The following is a 17,469-nucleotide window of genomic DNA, read 5'->3' as shown; positions in this document are numbered from 1 at the left end:
ATCTCTATGAATATTTTTAACATACTCTTGGGCTAGGAAACCCTGTGGTACACAACCACTTGAGGATGGCTGAATCTAGACACACCAATGTCACGATACAAGACAGGCTTTCAATTTCATATGGGTGATAGATACCATTCCCAACCACAACCTTGACATTCTTTGTTCTTTCCTTTGACAGTAGGCTAAGTTCTGGTTCCTCTTTCACATCAAGCCACCCTCTGTGACTCTGGGATTTATGCAAATGACTGTGTTCCAGCTTCTCCTTGCCTTAGCCCATCCTGCCTCTTCTAAATTTGAGGGCATAAAAATGCTGTCAAAATCAAGACAGCAGTCTTCACGCTCCTATAAGCTCCTTGGCTTCAACTCCTCTTCATTTCCCTAAATTTGCTTTCCTTCATGGTCTATTACACCTGTAGATTTCCCCTTTTAGCTATTTTTATTCTGTTGCTTTCACTACTTCCATGTGTGGGAAGCAAGATTTCCCACAGCAGTTTAGACTACCATGTTGACCAGAAGTATAAACTGCTCTTCTAATAATAGATATACTGACCCATAATTACAAAAAAAAAAGTGGCCAAGCTTTCGAGCTGACTAAATATTTGTATTTTGTATATAATTAGGCAAAGAAGGGTCCGTGCAGCTTCTTAGTAAATTATTTTAATAATATAACAGCTACAAATCTATACTGGCAAACGTAGTTGGACAGGAACCTCTCCCAGCCTTTCATTAGATTTTTTCTAAGATTTGCATTTTCTATTCAAAACTGTCCTTCATTCCCTTACCATCTAATATCAGTGTTCCTGACTTGACAAAATAGAAGACTAGGGATAGACCTGGGTCATCTTGCTATCAGAGGCTTTAACTCTATTACTCACTGTTCACCTCTTTCAAATATCCTTCACTTGGAGACCTATGTGGAACAAAGTGTACAGCAATTTTTCATCACCCAAGAGAACCACCGTCACTCAACAGAGTTAGCAAGGCAACAAGGGAATGGCTTCACCTGTTGTGTTCAAGATAGGTTTGGGAAAGGATAATAGGAAGCAGGGGCCAATTAGGCAGCAAACCATAACCAATTAGGAGTTATTAAGAACAAGCAAGAAATAGAAAAGAAGAAAGGAATGTAAGAAAGCATTCTAAAAAAGAATAATCAGATTTGTCACAAATTGATAGGCAGGGGAGATTATGACTAGGATGCATGCACAATAGGAAGAATAATAGGGCTATTATAAAAGAAGCACTAAGACAGAAAGGTAATTTGATTTTAAAAGATAATGAGGTTACATATATTTTGAGATGATGGTGAGATATTATAGTGGAAATAACAGGTTTTGTTTGCATTAGGACAATGTTACTACTCATAACAGGTGATGTGCAACCTCTTAGTTCCTAATCCATAACCAGACAAGGAACTAGGATCAGAATATAAATAAATCTCATCGCTAAACACATTGATTGCCTAACGTAGCCAATATTTTTTAAAACAAGATTTCTCAGTGAAGAAGCCAGTACACTGCAGTCTATGGGTCACTCCTTAAATAGCACTGCACTGGACTCTTAAGTTCTACTTCCTGTCATACAGATGTTAAGGACATGGGATCCAGACTCAAAGAGACTCTGGAGCCCAACTCATAAAAGAAATCTTTATTGAACAAACATTAATATATAATGCCCACCATGTAATTATGAATACAGTTAATTAGTCCCATAACAATCTTATGAGGCAAGTATTATTATTATTATCATTAATATCCCATTTTACAGATGGGGAAATTGAGATACAGAGATGTTAAGGAACTCATCCAAGTTCACCCAACTATTAGGTGGAAGAGCTGGGGTTTGAACCCAAGCAATTTGGACAAAAAGCTGTGCTCTTAACCACTATACTCTGCTGCCTCTTTAGTGTTTAAACATAAATTTGTCTGACAGAAATTACAATTTATTAAAAATGCTTAGTGTTATGCTTCTGTATCTTTTAAGAAGCTAATAAATACTTGTTGAATGAATGGACAAAGCAGCTAGAAAACTAGAACCCTCAGAGAAGAGAAAGATCCACATAAGAAATATGGACATTAGTATCTTCTTCTACACACAAAAGTTTAAGGACTTGAAGAAAGAAATAAAAGGACAAATTCTAAATGTTGCATTTTAACAAAGGCTTTCATATTTGGAAGACAACTCACCAAAGAAGATAGTTTTTTAAAAGAATTTTAAAATTTTAAGGAAGGAAAAAGTGAGACAAATGTATCAAAAGCTAGAAAGAAACGCAACTAGACCCTCTGGTTTTATTGACAAGAGTGTTACCTAATGACCTTTAAGAGCAACGTATGCACCAACTATTTGTAAAAGATAAAGGAAAAACTGAAAGAGGAATTATAGATAACTTATTACAGAAATCTGGCAGAAAACACAATGGAAAATTAGACTCCAGCTCCAGTGAAAAGAAAACAAAATCTTAAAAAAATAGATGCAACTGATCTTTTTAAAACTACACTTGTACTATTAAACCTCTTTCCAAATTATCTAAATTATAAGTATGAAATTGAACTGAGGTATTTATCTGTATGTTTATATTTCAGTATGTAATCTGACAAACACACTCCTATATTGTAGGAATAATGAGAAGCCAGATAAGAAAACCGGCATTGGCATTATCTAATAACCCAATAACAATGATGGAAATTGATTTTTTTCCTCAGTTCACTAGCCACTTTGCACATATACTGATTCAGTCATGAATCTCACCTCATCCAAGCATTTCTTGAACTTCTATAAACTCCTATACCAAAAAGCTTCATTTATCCAGATATCTAATCTGACTTTGCACGTATGAAAACAAATATTAAACTAAAATCTGCCCCAAGACAATTTAGTAAGGATTATGCAATTATCAGCTAGACTCAAAGAAAAAGAAGACTGGTTTCAAAGTTTATTAGCCATGACAAAATGCTTAAAATTTAACCTTTTTCAAATGATAACAGTGACAACCTTAAAGAAAGGAAACACCCATGTAATAATAAACATCATAGAATTTAATGAAGAACATGTTACAGAAAAAAAGTAATTTGAAAACATGACTACAGAACAGAAAAATGATTTATAAAAATAAACGTGGAAAATAATGTAGGAGTAATAATAGTCAATAGTTTTTAAGTAATAATTAAACCACAAAGTCTCTTACCAGTGTCTGAAATGTAAGCATGAAGTTGTACTGAGTCATCAGAAGATACATTTGAAAGGTCATCTAAAGACTGGGTGGTGGAGGGTGGGGGAATCAGAACACAAAATTGTTAAACTTTACAGGAAAAAAAGTGTTAAAGAATTCTACATCATATATAACATTACTCATCTTTGCCCTATGTAAGCTTTATATTATTTGTATCTTCCCCCGCAAACAATAATCCTCTTTATTTATACTAATAGGAGAGAGAGAACCTAAGATTAAGAAACTATAAAACAAAGTAATTTAGTAACCAACTTAATACATCAGATTATTTCTTCCTTCATTACCCGTCCACATACTATAATTTGCTTCTTCTCAATTATATATATTCAGTACATGGCAAAAAAAAAAAAATGTGAATCAAAATAAGCAGACATATTCTTAAATCAACATTTCAATTTTAATGCTGAAATATACTAGAGCCAACTTTGTATTCTTTAACACTTTTGTTAACTTAGAAATAGTTTTAGTTAATTTACATTCCTTATCTATAAAATGAGAATAATTGTACCTACATCAAAGGGTTATGTGAGGACTAAAGGAAAAGATATGTAAAACATTTAGAAAACTGCCTAACATAAAAAATGTTAGCCATTATTATGATTACTTACTAAATGAAGTGAATCCACAGTATAAGATATTTTAAATAATTTTCAAAAATTATTCCATAAACAAAAAGTATTACGGATCAATTCAGAATAAATCTTTTGTAACTATGGACTTTAGCTCTAAACTTAAAACTTTTTTGCTACATATCCATACACCCACACATACAAAGAAGGGAACATGACGCAGATAACGAAGGCAGACTGTATGGAAAAGAATTAACGTTAGAAAGGACTGCTTTCAAGGTTGGCCCTTGGACAATATCTGGGAAGTTAGATTTAGAAAACGTTCCCACCATTCCCTAACTGCTAAGAGTGGCTCACTCTATGTAACTATCTGTACAAACAATGTGGTCTATGCTGAATACCTGCTTTCCTTCTGGGAGTCATTTTAGTATATGCTAGGCAGAGGGTGTCTGTGTGATCTGCCTCCAAGAAAAACCCTGGGCACTTAGTGTCAGATGAGCCTTCCTGGTGGCAACATTTCACACATGTTGTCATATTCACTGCTGGTGAAATTAAGTCTGTCCTATGTGACTTCCATGGAAGAGGATTCTTGGAAACTTGTGCCTGCTTTTCTCTGGACTTTGCCCCATGCACCTTTTCCCTTTCCTGATTTTGCTTTATATCCTTTCGCTGTAATAAATTCTAGCCATGAGTATGACTATGCTGGGACCTGTGAGTCCTCTTAGTAAATCAATGAACATAGGAGTGGTCTTGGGGACCTATAACACACAGACATTATATGATTCAGACATATTTTACACTTTGAAAACCATAGGATTGAATGAACTTTGGAGTATTAATGTGATATTACCAGTTATTACTAAGAGTCATCTAAATGACTTAAATGAAGCCATGCATATGACATAAAGCCATTTAAATTAAGCAATTACAGTCTAAGAAGAAAGTCAAAATTCTATCTACTAAAGACTGATCATCAGGAGAAGCAAAATTTGATAATTCCATACAGATTAACCACAAATCAAGTGGGAGAACCATTCAATTATTTTAGGTCTAGTCCAGGCTACCTTAAGAGACTTTAGCCATATCAACTAGTCTTTCCTCAGTTTCTCAGTTTTCCCAATATTATAATGGTGTAATACCTATTCTACAATTCTATCAGGATATAAAGTGAATGAAAATACTTTGAAAAGAAATAGAATGCACTTATTTTTTTAAGTGCTCACCTGACCTACAATAAAACATTTTGACAGAAACAGCACCACCTTTGTTTCAGTATTATTTTTACATGAAAGACAGAAGCCCCAGAGGAAATGGAATATTCTACAAAATTTAAGATTGTTATCTACTATAATCTTCTAATTACAAGCTAGCACCAAGAATATAAAACAATCACCTTTTTCAAAAAAAACATTATTATTATTGGTAACCTTCCCTTGCAGGTAACATTTAAAAAGCTAAATGCCCCTTACTTATTACTTTAAACATGTTAGCATCTTATATACTATGCAACCCAGAAGTTGTTGAAAAACTCTGTATAATATATAAATGTCTTTTTAGCACATTTAAAATATACAAGTAATATTATTTTCATTAAATATGATTTTAAAAATCCAATGAGATATCTCTTAACCATTAGTCACAGTTACAATGCACATGTAACTATCAAGTAGACTACATAAAGTTACAACTGGTGAAATAATAACTACAGAACTACATTGTGATTTAGAACTATTAAGTATTGATTAGTCATAGAAAACTGTGATTTCAAAACAAGTGCATTAATGCTGTCCTGAAATAAAATCAGTTTGTAAAGTAATTCCTGGGTTAAGATTCCTGAACTCCTTGCCAAAAAAAAAAAAAAAAAGTTTTTTTTTTTTAAACACTATGCTAAGATAAAAAGCAAAAATTCAAATTTACTATGATAATCAATTGAGCAAACACAACTACAATGGCACTTCTAAAAATGTTTATAATTTATGTGTCAGTTTCAATCACAAAATGAGTAAACCACCACATTAAATATTTTCTTTGCTTAGTATACTGGAATAAACTATTATGATCTAGTTTATAATTTTAATACAATTAATAAATGTTATCTCCATCAAACATGAAAAATATCTGATGGTTTTTAAAGCAATTCTTTATAATCTTAAACTATTTTTTAAAATGCAGCTGTTCATTAAAATCTGTCTATGTATTAAAAAAAAAGAATCGAAAACAGTCTAGCTACTTAAAAGCTTAGATTTAACAGATTTATGTGAAAACCAAAAAACTGTAAGTCACTGACCTCAAGTGTGACCTTTTTCAATCCACACTGTTCTGGTTTATATCACTATGTGATAAAAGGGATCTCTTTTACTTGAAAAAGCATTTATTCCCAATAGGGAATGAAGAAAAAAAATATTTTTTACTAGTGTTCAAACACTTGTACAAGCACTACAAATGTGAATATTGAAAAATTTCAAACCAAGGAAAAGTTTCATCACATTTGGAAACTTTCTATATAATGAGCATTATATTGCTAACACTCTTCATTCTCTAGGAGCTATTCCTTTTCATTATAACTCTGTGGAATATGAGAAGTAAATGGTAATGATACCAAATAATTTAGGAAAACATTTAAAATGTTACTAAATATATGACATAACACTATGACTGATTTGCTTTAGTGTTTTGTTAAAGGTTATACTTTGCACAATAATAGAACATTTATACAATAAAGTAATTTTAGAAATAAATGTAGTAGTGAGGAACATAAGACAATGGACCTCTAAACTATTCAGCTATCACAAAAAGTTTGAAAGAAAATGTGTTGTAGGTAGAAGGAAAAACAAAGCAAACAATCTCTGCCCATCCCCCACAAATTCTGGACTGAAACTTTCATAGAACACTAATATTCCTTTCCAGCAGCATTTTATGAAATAAGGTATTCAATGGCAAGGATGGATATATAAAAGAACTGAAATGTTCATTGTCTCACACTTCACCTTGAATATATGAAATGTCAATGACAGCTTATATGCTAAAAACATGTCATTCTTAAACCTGTAATCATAGAATACAGTTGCTTAATTCTTGTAAAACCCTCTAAGCTTAAAAAAAGTCTTTTTTTTTTACAATAACTTGAATTTTTTATAGTGTAGACTTTTAAGAAATATCTTTTAAGTTTTCAGATATCCCAACTAATTTTATATTTCTTTTCTAAATACAAGAAGAAAAAACTAATTCCAGTGTAAACATTTGTATGTCACAAATTTACTGCCCATCATAGCAATGATCAGAGTCATTTTCAAATATTAAATACTGGGGTTGAAAATAATAAAATAATTTTTTATCACCTGCAACTAAATCATTCAGGTGTGGCTTAAGCACATTTTTTTAAATGAAAAAAATTTTCATGTCATTTTTAAGTTCTAATTAACAGATCCCTTATTTGTGAATTTAATATTTCTTTAAAAGCATAACAACTTCTTACAAAGGATGACTTGGGGACTTCTAATACATCATTTATTTACATATGTTAAGGCTCAGTCTTTCATATTGTTTTCAGGCCACTTTATTAATTAAAGTACTCATAACAGTACTTACCAAATTTATGCTTCCTGTAGGAGACCCATTAAAAGATTCTGTGAGAAGGGAAATTCAAGTTAGTATGCAGTAAAAAACTTTTGAAAGTGCTTTATCTATCTAAGGTTCAAACACCAAGAACAGAAGTCACACAAGCCAAGATATAACAGAACAGTAAATTGTGGTACACTATTCCCAAACACCTATTCCCACAGTTTTCCAAGCCAGATATTTCAGTGAAAATAGTTATGTACCTAAGTTGCTCGCCCCCAAAAAAGGTATTTATGTACAGGAAAGCAATTATTATATATTTTATTATCACAGTATCATATTAAGTTGTCTAATACAATGTAGATATGAGGTAAACACTGCAGAGTGAAGTCCACTAGGAAATGTCAGAGGTATTTTGTTATTTCTGTCCCACTGGATTAATATTACAAATAAAATTATTCTTTAATATGAAGGATAAATAGATTGACTTTTAAGATATCTATAAAGTCTACTTATTCTTGGTTGATCTGGATCAAAAATATTCAAAATCTAGATTCTTAAATGAATATACAAATAATAGAACAAAAGATACATAAAATTCTATGTGTAATGTCATTTAATTAAAAAGCAACTAAAATTATTTTTAAAAATTAACATTAGAGAGTAAGTGAATTATTGAAATTAATATCTTTCCCTCAGAATTTTAGTCTATATCTGAGCAAATTAGGTTACCAATTAAGATATCCCTCTGTTAAAAACACAAATGAATATATGGTAAAGCAATATTCATAAACAGTTTAAAGTTAATGTATGGCTCGTAGCCCTTAAGAGATTATTTATAATTTGGATCTCTAGATGGGTCTTCAAAGGAAATTTCTATTGCTCTTGAAATAGGCAGTTGGTGTTGCTTTCCAACTTCAACAACTCTAAACGCCCAAGAACATTTCTCGGTTCCTCAAAACTTTGGTCACAAAAATAGGAAATCCCACCTAGGATTACCCCTTGGTTAACAGCAAGGTGAAAATTAAAATGAGTAAACAAAGAGTTCTCTAACCTCCTTATTCAATTATATGCCTCCTACCTCCTTCTGTGGCCTGCCCACCTCTTAAGTCTTCCCACCAAAGACATGTCAAATTAAAAGAGAAACTAGGAGCAAAGCAAGGCATAGTTTACTTTCTTGATCAATAATAAGATCCAGAAATAAGAGCCTAAAGCCAATCTAGGTCCACATTTAATCAAAACTTTAATAACTGCTTATTAATATTAGAAAACAAAAGAAACTATTGTTTGACATAATGAGAGAAACGTGATTGAAATTAAAATTTAAAACAGCGCAATTTAAATATTTTTAAAAGGCCCTGAAAGTATGTTTTAATAAAGGAAAAAATATCTACTCTTAAAATAATTTAAAGCTGAACTAACTAAAGAAGGCAATTATGAACAAAGAAAAAGAAAAGGAAGAAAGGGGAGGAGAGGAGGAGAGAGGGCATGGGTTAGCACGCCATCCAGCCACCTACCTGCCCACCTACAGAAGTTTAGTTAAATAGGAATGAAATTTCTTCCACAGCAAAGAAAAACCACCAGCGGAGACTATTACACATGGAAAGATTTGGCCCACTAATTCTGTGCTCAATTTAGGCTGCATTTTGTTAAAATCAGCTACACATTAAACACTGGATTAGGTAATTATTTCAAAATGTCTAAAAAGTAGCCCAAACCTCAGGACTTTAAAAAATACACGTGCCAGGAAGCTTAATTTGAAAAGTCAGACAATGAATTTATAACCAGAAGATTTAAGAAAGGCCTATTTTTAATTAAACAATCTTATAAAGACAAGAAAATCATAAGCATCACTATTTGAAAAAGTTGTCACAAGTGCCTAAAACCTAAACACTGACAAACATAATATACCTAACTGCCATTTTTAAAAATAATGTTTCATATTATACCCATCATTCCACATACTTTTTTCAAATCGTTTCAAAAAAGGGTTAGGCAATTTCTCAGTTATAAAATATATAAAAGCTCATCAATTAGAACACAGAATGTTAAAAAGCAATGTCTTAGAAAGACGAAAGAGATATATATATACACTAATTCCAAACTACAATCAATGATTCCGATGTGAGGGACTACTCAATGACTGATATATAATAGAAGTACATTTACTTCAGATCAAAACTAGTTGCAGAAAAAAAACTTTTAATCTACTTTGTGTTTTAAGTATGAGGTTTTGAGAAGTTTGAGACAACATAAATAATTTGCTTCCATTAGTTGCATACAAGACAAATATAAATGGAAGCTAAAAGTCGATTTAGAAGATTTTGAAGTTCTTACACTATAGGATCAAAACCTACTCCCAGAGAATATTGTTACTGTCATCATTATATAATACTTAGACACTCATATATTAGCTGATTATGATTCAATTTATCCTCTTTCATTCTGGGTCAGATAGCAAATCCGTTTCACAATACTAAGGAAATTTCTAAAGTAGACAAAATTAAAATAAACAATAAAAACATTTTAAATAGTCCTTTTTGGAAGCAGAGCTCCTACTGCAAATTTCTTAGCAGCTATGCAACAGATTTTTCAAGAGAGACAGTAAATAGATATACTATATAACATACTTGAGGTACACTGAATTTTACTATTCATCTCCCACAGAAGTACTCTTTAAAAAAAAAACACTTCCCCAATTACGCAATCAAATCCAGTTAATAAAATATTATCCCAATTTTACAAATAACCAAGATATTAGATCAACAATCAATATAAAAGTTATTACAACATGGAAACTTCTGTAACTAGATTTCTTAGATTATTTAAAAAGTAAAATCTTGCTGGAGAGAGTGTGGAGAAATGGGAACCCTCTTGCACTGTTCGTGGGAATGTAAATTGATACAGCCACTATGGAGAACAGTATGGAGGTTCCTTAAAAAACCAAAACTAGAACTACCATACAACCCAGCAATCCCAGTACTAGGCATATACCCTGAGAAAACCATAATTCAAAGAGTCATGTACCACAATGTTCATTGCAGCTCTATTTACAATAGCCAGGACATGGAAGCAACCTAACTGTCCATCAACAGATGAATGGATAAAGAAGATATGGCACATATATACAATGGAATATTACTCAGCCATAAAAAGAAACGAAACTGAGTTATTTGTAGCCTAGAGTCTGTCATACAGAGTGAAGTAAGTCAGAAAGAGAAAAACAAATACCGTATGCTAACACATATATATGGAATCTAAAAAAAAAAAATGGTTCTGAAGAACCTAGGGGCAGGACAGGAATAAAGACGCAGACGTAGAGAATGGACTTGAGGACATGGGGAAGGGGAAAGGGAAGCTGGGACGAAGTGAGAGAGTGGCATGGACATATATACACTACCAAACGTAAAAGAGATAGCCAGTGGGAAGCAGCCACATAGCACAGGGAGATCAGCTCGGTGCTTTGTGACCACCTAGAGAAGTGGGATGGGGAGGGTGGGAGGGAGGGGATATGGGGATATATGCACATGTATAGCTGATTCACTTTGTTATAAAGCAGAAATTAACACACCATTGTAAAGCAATTATACTCTAACAAAGATGTTAAAAAAATATATAGAAAAAAATTTTTAAATCTCACTAATATAGACTAGGGGATGGGGAGGATAGGTAGAGAAGAGGGGAGGCTGGAAAGCTTCCATAACAGAGGTATTTTTTAAAGCAGTGCTCACTATCTAATACATCTATTATATCTCCAACTTCAAGTGGTCCTGTCCATAAAATCTATTCATAAGTAAATGAGCATAATTAAAGCACTCTCTTAAAATTAGTTCTTAGTCCAATCTTTCCCATTTACTTTGTATTTACATTGCTTATTTGCTAGAAAGTTTATCAAATACTAGATATTTAATTAGAGTTTAATAAGGACTTCTGAATTGAATCACAAGTGAAATGGTCATCAGGTCTAAAATCTGCCAACTGTACTCTAAGGGCTGCCTCTCCCACTATTCTTAAATAACCAATTATTTACTACTAATAAAAACTGATATTTGCATTTTAGTTTATACTTCATTTTTATATACAGAATTCCATTAAAATATGACAACTCTGAGGTAAGATATTATTATGAGAAGAATATTATTCCAGATTTACAGCTGAGAAAGAGGCTTAAAGAAATTGTTTGGCCAACATCACACAAGCAATAAGAAAAGGAATAAAATCTAAATATTATGACAATATTATGCTTTCTTTACTATAACATGTAGATAGAAAAAAACTGAACGATTGGAATAAATGACTCTTATAGCTTCCTCCAGCTTATATTGTGCAGGATTTGGAAAAGGGTACAATTAAAGAGGGAAATAACTGTATTTTTATGTTTTATAGTTTATGGCACATTCTCAGGATCATCACTTGTTATTTCATTTAATCTTCTCAATAATCCTATTGCTAGTCATGACTATTATTACTTATAAACAAAAGGGAAACTACCATAAAAACACTGGGGTGACACAACTCAAGAAAACATGCTTCTTTAAGAATTCTATTTTCAATAGTTACATTCAAATTTGTTATTAAATTTTAACATTTTAATTTAGTATAGAAAGTAAACTTTGTCATTTAATTACAGATTTTTAAATATACTACAATTTATATTTGGGTTTCAAGAACATTTTTTATCTTATTTGAAAGGACTTTTTTTGGTAAGCAGAATATATACAGGAATATACATATACACATAAATGTACAACATGTGCCACCTTACCTCCATCACCATCATCTGATCCTCTGAAACTAGGATCTTTTAACATATCCAGCTCAGCTAACATGCGCACATAAAGTGCATTCTGTCTGAAGGAAGGATAAAATCTTTCATCTCGTAGCATCAATTCATATACCTTATTGAAATAAATCAAGATATTCAATCATTAATACAGATAATGCAGTGATTTCCACTAATAAGATTTCAACGAAAGCTAGACAGAGGTCTTACTGTAATGAATTACAGGCTCCATATTAACAAGATGTCAGTAATAAGACTATGTCACAACCAATAATTTTTTTCTGGTCCCTCCAGTACCCAAATTGTACTGAAACAGGTCCTACTGCAACTCAAGTCACATGACAGCAGGTTACATAAAATGTTCCAGAAAGTAGTACTCTCTAAGAAACAAGTACACATAAAGGCTCAAGACACATATTCAAATAAATGAATCATGTTATTTATACATCATCAATTCATAAAATTCTAGAATCTATACCTGGCCCTTCAGTCAGATTCAAATTAAACAATCCAGCTAAGGATTTTCCTCATTTGTCAATTAAATAAACAAAGAAAAACTGGCCTTTTTTGTAATTGTGAAGTACTGATATTATTACCATAACTCATCTTTTTAGTTACCACTGTACTTTCTTAATGCTTCAAAAACCTTTTATAAACAAATTACATGCATACAGAAATATACACTGTTTTCGAGAAAGATATAATGATAAATGTTGTACATAATACCTTCCTTTGAATGTCATCAAAGATTTCAGGAGTTGGATCTTCATGATTCAAAGTATCTGCTAATTTTGCTACCAAATAATCATCAACAGTAACTCTTGGAGATGCCTGACAAACAGAGAAAAATAACAGTAGTAGTGATCTTTGGAATTTCTAAATACAAGTTAAGCCTTAATAGTAGGAGAATAATGGAATCATATTATTGAAAGTAAATGCCAGAAAATCCTTGGTTTGTAAATGACATCCTGATGATTAAAGGCTGAAATAAGAGCTAGAACCTTCTTTTCATCAGGTACTACACAGTCGACCGTTCGACAAACATGGATTTAAATCTTGACTTTTGCCGAGCAACTTACCTCTCATTAGGCTTCACTTAATCTGCAAAATGGTGGTAAATACCACATAGGGTTATTATGAGGATGAAAAGAGATTTACGTAAGGCATATGTGTCTAGCACATAGGAAACTCTGTCATTAGGCGTTAGTGTTGAGCACTCAGTAGTCCGAGATGTGTATTTAATAAAATACCAAAAGAATAATACATTTGTTATTTATCATTTAATGTTAGAAACAATCCTTTTGAATGGCACTTAAAAGAGACTATGCTTATCTTAATTTGGTTTTATAATACTGCAGCAAAGTTCCAGCGTGATACAGGATGGAAAAAATCTGAAGTTAATTTGTTCCAACAATTTCCATCTCAAGGTGCATAATGTGACAGATACTACACAGAAATATAAAATATCATGTTCAATGTGAAAAATTACTTTACTGAAAGAAAATAACACTGAGAAGCTAGAAATATGGTCATCTTTGGCATGTCAACTTATGTATTTTTAGTTCTGAAGGCTCTAGAGAATAAATGAACAAGGATGGTAACTTTTAGAGAAAGTACCAAAAGAATGCATTGTTCAAGTGATTTCTCTATGCTAATAGACTATCTAAGGAACAAAAAAGAAGATATATCAAGAAAAAAAGTAAAAGTAAGTAAGTAACCTGGGCATATATGCAGACAAAACTATAATTTTAAAAGATACATGCACCCCATGTTCAAAGCAGCACTATTCACAATAGCCAAGACATGAAAACAACCTCAATGTCCAATGACAGATGAATTTGATAAAGATGTGATAAATATATACAATAGAATACTACCTGGCCACAAAAAAGAATGAAATATGCCATTTGCAGCAATGTGGATAAATCCAGAGATTATCGCACTAAATGAAGTTAAGTCAGAAAGAGAAAGACAAATACCATATGATATCACTTATATGCATAAGCTAAAATATGACACAAATGAACTTATCAACAAAACAGAAACAGACTCACAGACATAGTGAACAGACTTGTGATTGCCAAAGGGGAGGGGGGGTGGGGGAGGGATGGATTGGAAGTTTGGCCTTAGCATATGCAAGCTATTATATATAGAATGATAAACAACAAAGTCCTACTGTAGAGCACAGGGAACCATATTCAATATCCTGTGCTAAACCATAATGGAAAAGAAAATGAAAAAGAATGTGTATATGTATAACTGAATCACTTTGCTGTATAGCAGAAATTAACACAACACTGTATCTCAACTACACTCCAAAAAAATTTTTTTTTTTTAGTTTTCTTTCAAGTAAGTAAACAGGAGGCAAACGGCTACACAACTTCTAATGCTCCCTTGTTAATTCAACACTCCTGGTAGTAAACCCAAGTAGGTTGTGTGGTGGTTGTTTTTTGGTTTGTGTGGAGTTTTTCTGGAGGAGGAAGAGAAGGATACTTACCTACTATTTGTTTGTGTACGAGTGTGGTGTTTTTTTGTTTCCCCCGAACTAAGACCAGGAGAACTAAACAACTTCAACTACGTGACAAAGATCAGAGAGGAACAAGATTTAAGTTAGTTTTGTCCTTTCATTTGCCCTCTAAGCTCAGTAAAACTCAGTTTCTAGGAAATAAGAGAAAAATTTGAAAATAATAACATTATCTATTTATCTAGTTTAATTTTTTCTATAATCTCAGGAATATAGAATTGGATTAAGCCTCATCCTTGGAAGAGGGTGACCAAAACTTTCAGAGAGCCCACCTTTCAAAAAAAGTAATATGGAAGAAATACTTATACATATGTTACTTCTTTAACATAAAAATACAAAAATGGGTGTTTTTCCAAAATTATCTATTAATCTGTATTCTTTACTTTTCTGTTACACAAATGTAGTTATTTAAACAAAACAAAAGGACTAGTTAACAGTGGCAATTAGTAATTAATTGGACTAATCAAAAAAAATGAGAATATTAAACAATATACTTAATGTTTCTGTACTCTGACACAGCAACTTATTTTAACATATTTTAAACTTTTTACTTTTAAATTTAAATATTATAGACACTATATTGTATATTCTTAAAATATAAAAATGTAAGACTTTTTAAAAGATTATACATATAATAGGACTAATTAAATAGATATATCTATATTTAATAAAAAGTAAACAATTACTTTTCTTTTTATTCCATGATCTTGTAGGGTATTTGTGTGTTGCCCTTTTAAACAATACTTCTCTGATCTGCCTGCAGCCTTCAGGATATTATTTTATGCAGTGGTATAACTAAGTACAATCAACTGTAAAATAAAATTCACTATGACTTTCAGCTCTGCTCTTAAGCCTATATATCACACTTATTTCTCTAACCAGTGGAATGTCATGACATCAAGTTAAATATCCCTTCAATAAAATCATTTAGGCAAAGAATAATGGGATTTTACTCACTAAAAACAGCAGGTTTTTAGACCTGTAGGGATTTGTATCTCCAGGTTTGTTTCATAGACCAGCTGTTTGTCTGTCAGGTCCTTTGCATCTATGAATTCATCATACAGGCTACCCATGTCTAAAATGCCCATTTTTAAGTACTTCGAAGCATAATGAATGTCATAAGTTAAACCTCTCCTTTTCAAGGAAAATGGTTTTAAAACACACAGATCATTTAAATGTGGTAAAGGTGCATTCCAAATAAATTATAGTTTTAGTAAAGATAGTGAGAAAATCCTCTTTAAACTAGCTGTTCCCTTCTGGTGATAGTTGAGTTCTCATTAGCCTTAGTTCCAAAAAGTGAGTCATTTTTTTCATTATATGAGTTTTTGTTACAGCCTACACATAAAGAATTCAGTTCAGCCCATCCATTTCAAGGTTTATTTTAGTCCCTTCAAAAATCATTCAATAGTTTTAGAGAAAGCATATAAATTTCTGTTTATTTCACCATACTCATTCTTGATGCATTTTCAAATGAGAGGACATTATTCTTGTCCCATTCTTTGGGACAAGAAAGGTTTTATAGTCCCATTCTTTGAAAATATGATTTACTGCAGGCCACCGTTGGCATCTTTACTATGACTGGCAACAATGATAGCCATCTGGAAGCCATCTAAAGTTCTCTCCTGACATTTCGGTAACGTCAAAATCTCTGAAAGCTGAAGCAGTAATATTGTTCAGAACATACAGGTATAATAAAACTGTATGAGAAAGCAAGTGAATAATTACAGAAAATGGGCTTCATCAGGAAGCAAGGAAGTAATGACAGGTAAAGAATATATAGGGATCTTTAAAACTATAATGAATATTCTATTTTTAAAGCTGGATGGGGTATAAAGGTGTTTGCTCTACTATTATTCTTAAAACTGTGTACTCTTTTAAGTAGGGTATATTTCATAAGGCAAAAATGGAAGCAAATGCACAAATAAGCAGTTTCCAAGTAACATTCATACTTAAAATTCAAATACAATTTTTGTGTTAAGTATAAATTAAAAGGTATTATAAGCATAGCCATTAAAAGTACTGGAGTGTGAGCAACCTTGAATCTTGAGGATTTTTGTGTCCATATTCATGAGGGATATTAGTCTGTAGTTTTCTAAATGATGTCTTTGTCTGACTTTGATATGAGAATGACACAACTCATAAAATGAGTTGGGAAATGTTTCTTTTTTCTCTATTTTCTGGAAGAGTTTGTGAAGTATTGGTATTATTTCTTCTTGAAATGTATGACAGAATCCATACCTAGTGAAACCAGCTAGGCCTGGGCTTTTCTTTGAAAGATGATTTTTAATTATTAATTAAATTTATTTACTATATTTTGTTTCTTCTTAAGTCAGTTTGGCAATTAGTGTCTCTCCAGGAATTTGTCCATTTCATATAAGTTGTCAAGTTTCTTGTCATAAAGTTGTTTGATTTCCTTATAGGCCCTTTAATTTCTATAGAGTTGGCAGTGATGCCTCCTCTTTCATTCATGATTTTGGTGATCTGTATCTTTTTTCTGGGCCAATCTAGCTAAAGGTCTGTCAATTTTGTTGCTCTTTTCCCAACTTTTGGTCGTACTGATTTTTCACTATTGTTTTTCTGTTTTCTATTTCACTGATTTCCACTTTGATCTTTACTATTTCCTTCCTTCTCTTTGCTTGGGTTTGTCTTGCTCTTCTTTTTCTAGATTTTTAAGGTGAAATTTGAGATCTTTCTTCTTTCTAATTAGGCATTTAAGGCTACACATTTCCCTGTAAGCACTTCTTTAATTGTATCCCATAAATTTTGATGTACCGTGTTTTCTTTTTTTTTTCTTTTTGGCTGCATT

At 32.0% G+C, this 17,469-nt stretch overlaps 1 protein-coding gene across 2 annotated transcripts in view; it reads right to left on the bottom strand.

The window, feature by feature from the left end:
- SNX13 (sorting nexin 13) overlaps positions 1-17,469 on the bottom strand; it is a 154,953-nt gene that overhangs the window by 44,783 nt on the left and 92,701 nt on the right. For both annotated transcript variants that reach the window (XM_007463059.1, XM_007463058.1), the window contains 4 exons: positions 12,866-12,970; positions 12,122-12,254; positions 7,387-7,424; positions 3,185-3,254 (listed from right to left, as the gene is read on the bottom strand). In XM_007463059.1, the coding sequence (XP_007463121.1) occupies positions 3,185-3,254; positions 7,387-7,424; positions 12,122-12,254; positions 12,866-12,970 (346 nt within the window). The remainder of the gene's footprint in view (positions 1-3,184; positions 3,255-7,386; positions 7,425-12,121; positions 12,255-12,865; positions 12,971-17,469) is intronic.

This window comes from Lipotes vexillifer, unplaced genomic scaffold, assembly GCF_000442215.2.
Source record: "Lipotes vexillifer unplaced genomic scaffold, Lipotes_vexillifer_v1.1 scaffold1061, whole genome shotgun sequence".
NCBI classification, from domain to species: Eukaryota; Metazoa; Chordata; class Mammalia; order Artiodactyla; family Lipotidae; genus Lipotes; species Lipotes vexillifer.
Note: the sequence above shows the minus strand (reverse complement) of the source record. Positions and strands in the feature narration are given on the sequence as shown.